Source organism: Botryllus schlosseri, chromosome 11, assembly GCF_051294905.1.
Source record: "Botryllus schlosseri isolate E-star chromosome 11, Bs_hap1, whole genome shotgun sequence".
In the NCBI taxonomy this organism is placed as follows: Eukaryota; Metazoa; Chordata; class Ascidiacea; order Stolidobranchia; family Styelidae; genus Botryllus; species Botryllus schlosseri.
Window position 1 is genome coordinate 17103388 of NC_137246.1, and position 11274 is coordinate 17114661.

Consider the following 11274-nt stretch of genomic DNA (forward strand, 5'->3'; position numbering starts at 1 on the left):
TCATCGCTTTCCTAAAAGAATACAGTAAGAGACTAGTCCATTATGAACGTAAACACATGAAAGATACAGACAGGGGTCGAGTCTACAAAACACATCAGGCCAAATCTTTCAACGTCAGAAATAAGTTGAAGATATGGCCTACAAGGCATAATTACATGTAAATTGACTATTATCTACCAGAAAAGAAACAAATCGCACAAGATGAGGAGAGTTATGAGCCACGGGCAGTTTCAATGTTAGGAATTCAAACTAAGGTCGAAACTCAACACATGAAAGCATACCAGCATTCGTAATGAACGGAAATCAGGAAGTACACTGATCATAACACGCAGCAATAGCCTACAATTGCACGGCACCGTCCACACTGTACTGTACAGTCCTTCAACACCCATCCATGACGAATGAAAACGCATTTCATAATTTATCAATCAAAAGTTGTATATAATAATTAAATTAATAACACACAAAAATCTTCAACTATTAACATCAGCCACTTGTAAAACAAGTGTAAGCTAAATCACATTATTTCTAACCATTGTCAACATAAATAAAACAAAATCAAGTTCTCAGTAACAAGTAATGTAGAATAAAAATTCAAATGTCCATAAATCCCAGTTCATATGGAACTCGACACTGTTAGCCTATATTGTGTCCATGATTTATATATCCTATTGAATATTTTGTAATTTTTTGAAGTACTTGCAGGAACTACTAAACCTGAAAACGGTATAGTAAGGCTCAGCAACTCTAGTAAAACATTTCAATTGATCAAGTAGAAATGTTTAAAAGAAACAGCAGTCAACTCAATCAATCCCAGAGAAACGAGTTTTCCTAGTTAACAAATCAAGTTGTAAGTAAATCAAGCTGGATGTGTATGTAAATATATCTTTCAATCTGAGATTCGAAACGAGATTGCGATATTTGGTTCAAATGAAACTAAATTCATAGACCTGTCAATTCAAGTAGGCCATTTCCCAAGACAGGGTGTGCACAGCGTATTATTGTTATTTCAGTGTAGTGTGAGTATAATGGACACAATTGTGACTGTTAAATGATCCAAGATTCCAAGATTCCTGCCAAGTACGACTTTCACAATGTATTTTGATATGCCAGGACCAATTAGTTGAAACCATATCAAAATGTGCAATTCCGTCAATCAACACGAGGGAGTTTCAGTAACATTCGAGAAATATGTAGGCCTACCTGGATGGTCAGCGGCAAAATGCTGGAAATTTTCACAAACATAGGCCTAATCACTTTAGTACAATAAAATTCTTCATCAGAATTCTAAATTAGTGGCTCGAACATAATGGGATAATATTACATTAACGCACACCCCTCATGTATTGTAAGATCACGACGCAGGGCCAGCACAGAAAATCAAAATCCCTATACAGAAATTCATACCATTCTAGCATATTTACAGCAAAATTCTCGGCTTGTGGCAAACACACAGCTGTCAGCTTTTCTAATGACTCTCAAAATAGACAAATTTCACATAAATTACAACAGAATGTAATTTAAGGGTTTCAACTGGTGCAGATAATTGTATATGAACACTAGCTGGATTCGTAGCAAACATCACGGTATACTAGAAATTCATGAATAACTCAATTAAAAGGATCATATAATTTTGCGGTTTCTTACCGAACAATCTCATCTACCTATCAACCTATGTTTTGAAGGTTAAAGCGAAATAAAAAATCAGATAAAAAGTTCAAAGGGCTCTGTAAGGTTTTAACGACCTGTAAACTAACCCTCCCCGATAGATGCAAGGGTGGCTACGGGTGAAACTTGAACATTGTCATTATAATTGGACTAGCATACATAAATTACATAAAATATCATAATTCACCGCCATTTCGAATATATTCAGATAAACATCGCAAGATCAAGTGCAGTTTGTCGAAATTCATACTCTGCTAGGAATCGCCTTCCTGCCAGCTTTCTTCTACAATCGCAGAGACCTTTTTCTCATATTCACGACGATTTTCCTGATAAAGCTGAGCAGCCTTATTATTGGCAGGGCTATTAGGATTCGGTTCGTCAAGAAGTGACTGAATGGATGTTAAAATCGACGAAACGTCGTAAGTCGGGCTCCAACGATTTTGCAATATATCTAAACATATACTACCATCGGTGTAAACATTCGGATGGAACATTTTCGACGCAAATTTCACATTTGGGGGCTTATTTGGGTAGTCCTCTGAAAATTCAATTGTCAAGCGAAAGGTTCCGTCCTCAAATGGAGTTCCTACAGGTCCGAATATCAGGGCGTTCCACATCATTATATTATTTTCTGTCGGAGCTCCGCTGACTCCGGTCGGGGGATCTTCCTGAAGCTTTTTAAAATCTCTCATCAAACGGCGTCTTGCTGGAGTTGACATTGCTAAAAACGTATTCCTTCCCAATTAGTATGTTGTTCTCGAACCCTTTTTCAGATAAGGAATATAAGTGGATAGAATGAAAAATTCTGCAGAAGAGAAGAATGAAGTTGAACTTTGATTAGTGAATGAAACACCTGCAGTCTTTTAAAATCAATTAAACCTGAATGGAATATTGACTTGGAAATTTGGCCATACCTATTACAGTAAGATGAGTGTGTTGTTTAGTCATATTAGGTCGTCGCTATACATTAGTTGGACTACAAACTACAGAGCCTGGCTAATGCGAGTCTTAACACCTGCACGTTTACGTAAAAATGAAATCTTTGCTTAGCTTCAAGTTTATGTTTACCTGGTCTAGCAAGCTACTGTAGGCTGTATGGAATACGCAGACCTAGTTGTTCGGCAAGCGATATCAATTTTAGTTTGAGAATTTCAACAAGTCATACTTTGCTCGGGGTTGGCTAATATCAATTCAGGTCTGTTATCCTATTACGGTATACCCAATGGAAGCTAGCAATAATATCCGTAGAAGTCAACCATGAAACATAAATTTACCTTCGTCAAATCACTACATCAATAATTATATTAGTGTAATATAGAAAGCCCATATTGTTACGCGGACGAACCCGCATACGTAATCTGCGTTTAGAGTTCTCTTTACCTTTTCTACGATACATTAGGCCATTTTCTATGTGGAGGTAAATAAACTAAATATCGCGTCAGCAACGCAATATCACCACTATAAGTTCATTGTTTGTTTACCGAATAAACACAATGCGACAGCAAACCGCAAAATCAGTCCTACTCTTTCCTACGACTTTCACTCCGAATAATAAATCCATCTCGCATCTCGTTCCGAAATCATTCTCGAAAATAAAACGGGTGTTCCCCAAATAATCATACGACATGATGACTCTACGAGTACGTTCATTATGATCAGATCATAGTGTTCTAAGATTCTTAGAACTTAGATTCTTAGAACACTATGATCAGATTGATCTCTTCGGGACTACTTTTCCGCTACAGTGTACATCGGCCCTGTAGGTCACAGCGTCGAAACTCGTTAATTTTTTTTATGCTCAAAGCTTCTAAGGCAGGGATAGCAAACCTGCAGCAGGTTATGTGAGTCGCGAAACATCCCGCGTGGATATTAGAAGGGGTCCTAACCGCCTATAATCGTCCTTGGTAAATTGTTTTCCGGATCGGTTCATAACCTTAGAGTTGTTTTGAATTCAATTTATTGCTAACAATTTCATCATTTCAATGCACCACAAGACTGCGGTACATTGAAAGATAGGAAGCTAGGTGTCGAAACGACTTGGAGTAGTCTTCGAAATCAGACATCCACCTGGCCTAGGCGATGTAAAAACGGCAGAGGTGGTCAGTAACGAAGTACTTCTACTTTTTCGAAGTACTCAAGTAGTTTTCCTCTACTGCTGGTACTTACTCAAGTAGATCTTTTTTTCGCTACTTCTAATTCTACTTCGTAATATTTTGTGAACTACTTACTTACTTTTCACTATTTTCAGTTTGTCAAGTAGAAGTAGCTAAATACACCAATAAGAAAGATAACCAAAGGAAATTCGGGGCTGTTTTCACGTAGTACCAACATTTAATTTTCATAAAAGTCATGGTATACCCATAATTTTCATTGCGCTTCGCGTACGCAGTAGATATGGAGTGACAAACATGTTTTTCGAAAGTATCGCTGAATATAATTTAGATACCGGGTTGCGTGATTCTGTTCACACCGCAATTGTCGCTAATACGAAATATTTCATCACAGTAAGTATGGCCCCCCATTGCGTTTGAAACTATCGTTTCGCAATCTAGCAATAACCTTTTATACCTATCAGCCCATGACGTGTCCTAATCTGGAAACGTGGACATATTGACTTTTTTAAACGTTAGACCTGTTTTAGCAGACCACCGTTGAAATTTTCTGGACAAAAGACATGAAATATATTTTCCACTTTTTAAAAGTAGTATTTGTATACTTTTCTTTCAATTACGAGTAGGCTATACATTGAGTTCTAATTGTAGTTTCAGTTCTTTTCTCTAGAAAACATACATGTTGAAGTATAAAAGCAAGCAGTGTAGTATTATATTTTCCGGAAATAAAGCTATGCACTATATGGCATTTTTACGATCTGCCATATTCTTAATTAACGTATACTAATCGCACAAAGTGTTAAAGCCGTATCCAACACAACTACTCCGTATTGCTTTTCGACTGAACTAGGGGCATTCTAATATGGGGGAGGGCGCCATGTCATTATATTCTCTAAAACGGGGTGTTCGAGTGAACCAAGAATTAGTATCGCATTTCCAGATCAATACTATCATTTACATCCCCTGATGTGGACGACTGCGTATTCTGTCAAAAATTGACACCTCCCGGGATGCATCAATATGAATCAAGCTCTCTACACCTTCCGCGTAGCTCCATTTGCAGCTTTTGACAGTCCATGCGTACGAATTACGATCGTTTTCACTACTAGGCCTACTTACTTACTTGAGTAGATTTAAATTCGGTAAATTCTACTTCTACTTCAAGTAGTTTTAGGTTGCTCATGAAAGAAGTACTTCTACTTCTACTTGAGTAGCTTTCTTGACTACTTTGACCACCTCTGAAAAACGGAGGCATGCAAGCACAATTGCACATTGCACAATGCACACTGCATGAATAAAAAGTAGAAGAAGATAACATAGAACGGCAGGCAACAAAAAGAGGTGGCATGTGTCGATAGGGAGGCAAGATCGATATGTCAGCGTCGTAGCCTGGTAAACTAGATGGCTGACTGGTTTTGATTCAGAAGAAATTGTTTGTATTTCGACTTGAATGTGTACGACATGCTCGATGACTGTTGGATAGCCGACATTGCAGGTCCGGCATATTTGATAGAGCGATGATATTTTTTGTCGACGATATGGTGGTCGGACGATGTGGACGCGCGTGTATGTGTTGTATTTATCCAGTTTTGATACCGAGGAAAAGAAGTCATAGAACTTTTCGGGGCAATGACCGCAGTGGAACTGATACATAAACGTGGCAATTTCCATTTTCCGCATATCTTTTATATTTAGGACACTTCTTATTCGCTATGGATAATCATAAGCGAGTCATATGGCAAGTCTCAAAATACAATAGGGACAGTTGCAGTCTGGGGGAGGGTCGGCAGTCGTCGAACAATGTCCACACTTCACACGATAGAAGTTGTTTGAAGCAGCTTTTACTGAATGAATACTAAGCACTCGAGATAACCGAACTCGAAGTATATATGATATATCGACCTCGCCTTCCGACACATGCCAGCACCTCCTTTTTATCGCTTGTACTTTTTATGGTATCTTCTATTATTTTCATTCGGTTTGTTGTTCAACTGCGCATGCCCCTTCTAAGGCCAGGTGGGTGTAGGATTTCAAGGTTGTTTCGACAGTGACAGTATCGACACGTGTCCTACTATTCTTTGTATCGCAATCTTATGTCGGTGGACTTTCATCATTCTATGAGTGCAAGTGGTTGCAGGATGAAGGAATACGTTCGTAATTGCATGTAAAATTGCACATATTTTCGCTTGCATTGATGATTTTGCGTTTGTCGCGGAGAAGCATACTATTATTTTTACACGGGTTTGCTAATAGGCAATACCTCGTGTGATCCTACTTTTTATGCCTATTGGAGGAGTGAGTAAGACCATGTTTTCAATTTGCAATTACAAAAAGTGATGATCTCGATATTTCAGCTGTCGAAGACGCTTGTCCCTGGGTATTTTTCGTTCGCTTTCCTTGTGTTCATCATTCACCGGGTCTTTCTCTTGTAACGACGCTGTAAGAACAGCGAAGTGCGAGAGCCTAGATACATTTTCGACACCTCAATACCTGCTACTGCCCAGACTTAGCCCGTGTCTCTGGCGTCGATCAGACTCAAACCATCACGTTACAGTCAACCCTAACGACCAGAGTTGGTCACTGGTCACCAACGGAGTACTTCTGGTTAGTGTCATTGTTCATTTCGTGTTAGCCGCAAGGATGCACCCCACAGTTTCAAAGGTAGCCTAGCCTTAGCCAACTCCAATAACTGTTTAAGGTATGAGACAATTGACCAAGTCTACTCAAGTATTTTTCAGATCATTTTTGAAATTGCTTTTTTTTTTGAGTAGCTGTTCTGACCACTTTCATCACCTTTGCTAACAATACTCACCCCAATGAACTCCGGATAATGCACCAACCTCATAGACATCTAATTGTCCAAATTAGGTGAAGGAAATGTGTTTGTGTAACTGCATTTACCCGGTCTATTATTTTGTAGCTGCATTTACCCGATCTATTATTTTGTAACTGCATTTACCCGGTCTATTATTCAAGTTCTGCTTCATTTGTCAATATTTTGTGTTTACTTGTTTATCTTCCATTCCATCTTGCCATTACTCAAATTAATGCTCCGCCATGTGGGGATTGATTACTAAGACCTGTCAAATGTCCCTCATCTGCTCTTGATAACATACCAATAATTGAGTATCCTTGGTGACATAAAACAAATTGATTCTATTATTTTGCGGGGACTGAATTTCACTTCGTTAGCATCTCGTAGATATATGACTGATTGGACAAGAGTATGATTCATTCAATTTCGGCCCACCAAGTTCGTCATAGTTAACTTTGCAAATTTTAGAAGGTGACACCAAAAATAAGCTCAACCTCAAAACAAGCCAGTAGTCAGTTATCAGACAGAAGCGACATCACACGCACGGAAAAAAATAAATTAGCTCATCTATACAACAATTAGGCTACTGGTACCATTAATTCAATGCGACCCAATCATATTTTGACAAAAATGCCCTGACAATTACACTAGAGCTTGGTCAAGCGAGACCAGCTTTCGTGCTGCGGCTCACAATTTGCCGACCAGCGTATCAAAGAATTAGTTCATACCTTTGCAGAACGACAAAAATGTAGAAGAAAAAGGCAGTGGTCCACGACCTTATTCAAAATGCAATCATTCTTGCTAGCGCTACATGTAAACAGAGGAGTAAACAATGATACAAGTTTCTCATGATTTTCATGTCAACATCGTTTGTGGAAGAATGAAAAATAAAGTAGCACCTACGAAGATAAAACGTGTTTCTGCAATTCCGGCTCAATTTCGCATCCGGGTTCTGGCAGATTTCAACCCGTGGACAACGGCACATCGTCACCTCGTTCGGATAGGCGTTTAAAAACCAGCTTTCCAACAGCTCAATACCTTCCACGAAATCCGCCACCCCCGCGCCCTCGGAATCCGCCTCCGCCGCGACCCCCACCGCCTCTGCCCCCCCGAAAACCACCTCGACCGCCACGAAATCCTCCGCCACCTCGTCCCCCACGACCACGCCCGCGGCCACCACCGCCGCGACCCCGTCCGCGGCCTTTCTGTACAGATCCTTTCGGTTGAGGCAGAAATCTTTGCAAGGGCAGTAATTTGGCGGGATCGATAAAGAATTTTGATTCCTTCGAAAAAGAGCTTGCTTTCATATTGTCCTCGAGTCTCACCGAGAAGCAAAACTCTCGAATCTGTCCGAAAATTTCATCGACCTTGCCGATTTTCGATTTGTTTTCGAGGTAAACGGGCGCGTTGAAGTAGGGAATCTTTTCGTTGGTGCACTTGCAGACGAGGTCATCTTGGCAAGGGTGCATCACCGTTCCAAGTTCCACAACATAGTCCGGTGGCTCATTGTAGTTTCTGAAGTTTCCGCCTCCTCTTCCTCCGCGGAAACCACCGCCACCACCTCTTCCACGGAAACCACCGCCACCGCCTCTTCCGCGGAAACCACCTCCTCCTCTACCACGGAACGACATTTATATAGTAGAGCTATATGAAAATGACACATAAGACAGAAGGATACAATTATACTGATGAAACTTGATCATTAAATATAGTTTTCCAAAATGAAGTGGTTCTCACAAAATAACTGCTCCCTTAACATCATTGGTTTATTGTCGTATTCAGCAGTGCTATCTAGAGAAAAGAAGTGGCTAGGGTATATAGGCGGGTATACAGACTCAGTGGTTGCCAGTAAACTCGCCCCAAAGTAAATTCGGCCCGTCGAATTCGGCCCTCGATCACTTCGGCCGTCGGTGAATTCGGCCCTCGGTAAATTCGGCCCTCGGTAAATTCGGCCAGGGCCAGAGTAACAACAACAGTTACAATACCATTATCTAACCTGAACCCTAACCCTAATCCTAACCCTAATCCTAACCTAACCTAACCCTAACCTTAACCTAACCCTAATCCTAACCGTAATCCTAACCTAACCCTAATCCTAACCCTAACCCTAATCCTAACCCTAACGCTAATCCTAACCCTAAACCTAACCCCTAACCTCCAAATCACTTGATAATATTATAATTATGTAATATACTACACATTATTAGTTAGTAGTTATTAGTAGGTTTAAGGTTACGATTAGCGTTAGGATTAGCGTTAGGGTTAGGATTAGGGTTAGGGTTAGGGTTAGGATTAGGGTTAGGTTAGGATTAGGGTTAGGTTAGGTTTAGGATTAGGCTAGAATTAGGGTTAGGATTAATGTTAGGGTTCAGGTTAGATAATATTATAATTATGTATTATAATACACATTATTAGTTCGTAATAAAATTTCACACAATGTTCTCCGAGGGCCGAATATACCGATTGAATTCGGCTGCCGGTAAATTCGGCCCCGTAAACATCGGCATATATATATATATATATATATTTATACGCATACCCTGTTCTCCAAATCACTTGATAATAATATAATTATGAAATTAATTCACATTAATAGTTGGTAATACATTTTTATAAAAAATTCTCCGAGGGCAGAATTGACCGAGTAACCAGTGAATTGACCGGTGAATTCGGCCGTCGGTAAATTCGGTCCCCGTGAATATCCGCGCTATCTCCCGTGATTACGCGATCTACGCATACCCTGACATCCAAATCACTTAATAATAGTATAATTATGTAATTAATTCATGTTAACGGTTGGTAATACGTTTTAATACAATATTCTCGGTGGGCCGAATTTACTGATGTAATGGCCGAATTTGCCTGGGCCGAATTTACTTTGGGGCGAGTTTACTGGCAACCGACTCAGTTGCACGAGTTAGAAAAATCTCAAGCAGTGTTGGAATTTGGCCTGTAGGCTATGGAATCGGTATCCTGCGCTCACCTATGTGTTATTTTGTTATCAATTTTTAATAGATTACCTAAACATGGAGATTCATCGCTGTTCAACTGATATATCAGGCAAAACGTACCGAGATTCCAGTAGGGGAACTTGCAACTTGGAATGACTCGACTCGTCCTAAATGACATGTCTCACTCAAACCAAACGTTATATAGCCTACGTAAAAATAAATACATGATGGAATACCGGTAACAAGGGACGAGTTAATCAAGTAAATTATCTGGTTGCTCTCACAGGTCACATGAGTGTGTTGGGAATAGAGAGTTATTCAACACTGGTTACTTCATGACTCAAATTTACTTCAAAATATGGTCAATCCACATTTATGAGACTCGAAACGCTGAGTCACAGTCAATCAAAGTTTGCAAATAGAATCGAGTCTTCCCAGCACTGCTCTCGTCTGGAATACCGAGAGGTATCTTGTAATTAATCCACTAATATATAGTTATGTTTAGTTTGTCCGTTTGTGTGTACCACGCACCAGTATTCCCACATATCGATTCTATCGGACATTAGAAAACAAAATAATAATCCTATGAACACAGTTGCGGTTTTTACAATGAATAAATGATTGCGAAGAATACGTGAAGCCAATTCAACTAAATAAGTTTTAAATCCACTATGGCGCTACACAGGAGCTGATGCTTTCATTATATAATTCGCAACAGCATTACAGAATCTAGAATCCTAACGAAGAAATTACGGTTTGGTATTTGATCACTCACATTTACAATACTACAAATCTAACCTTTTTCGCAGGACGCCGAATCTATCCACGTGCAAAGCAATACAACGTAGTGTGCGGAATATTTTGACGCGCGATTTGAAGTGGAAATGCTAAGCGCCAATGCAAATTCCGCGAGACTAGCGAAAACAACACACGTGCCGTCGCTCACTAATCGGGTTCGGATACCAAACCGGTTACGGTGTCCGATCAATATCGAGATTGCTATTACCGAGAATGGACATTACCTAAATGCAATATATGCAATTCTGTAGTTTTTGCAGTGACTCCGACTGCAGTTTTACTGGCAGCCCCCCAACAGAGAATGCCATATTGTAACTTCGATTGGATTAAGGATTTAAAAAGTATCAGAAGAACCCAGGATGGCAGCGTTAAGGGTTGTAGAACAGGCCGCACTTCGGTGATTATCTAGTGTCTACGGACTGAATATGACTCTAGTCTTCCAGGACATGTCCGAGTCCAGTAAAACCACTGAGCTATATAAACAAACCCCGAGTTATTTTGCATTATCTGTGTCGGAAACGGGCTGACCATCGATGTTAACGGTTGAGTGGTCGTGTTTAACCTTAATACAGCATTACGATTAACTGATATCAACAATTTTATCTCAAATTAGTTTACACACAGACATTTATTAGCTGACTTGAAGATTCTTATCAACATGACGTATTGAAGGGAGTACTATCATTAAAGAGATCGACGCAAATGTCCCCAGTTCGATTATAGACAGCAGCACCTTTAGTAGTGTTGTAGGTATATCTGAGCACCACATTCCCTAAGTGGCTGCTCTCACGGCTTTTTTACAAAAATACCAGAGAAAGATCCGGTCAAGGACAAATAGAAGGAAAGCGAATGAGACAAGACCGAACACTGTTACATCGGCCATAACGCGCAGGTGGATGTTATGTTAGATTGAGAGACCGTAATTGGTCGC

At 39.9% G+C, this 11274-nt stretch overlaps 2 protein-coding genes across 2 annotated transcripts; both read right to left on the reverse strand.

Moving 5' to 3' along the window:
* Positions 1-7: 7 nt before the first annotated feature.
* LOC145450179 (ubiquitin-conjugating enzyme E2 B) lies at positions 8-2387 on the reverse strand. The gene has a single exon (XM_080328679.1). The coding sequence runs from the start codon at positions 2385-2387 to the stop codon at positions 1923-1925; it is 465 nt and encodes a 154-aa protein (XP_080184805.1). The 3' UTR covers positions 8-1922.
* A 5045-nt stretch (positions 2388-7432) lies between these two features.
* On the reverse strand, positions 7433-8239 carry LOC145450606 (uncharacterized). Its single transcript, XM_080329120.1, has one exon. It carries the CDS (start codon positions 8223-8225, stop codon positions 7626-7628), a length of 600 nt encoding a protein of 199 aa, XP_080185246.1. The 5' UTR covers positions 8226-8239; the 3' UTR covers positions 7433-7625.
* Positions 8240-11274: the final 3035 nt, after the last annotated feature.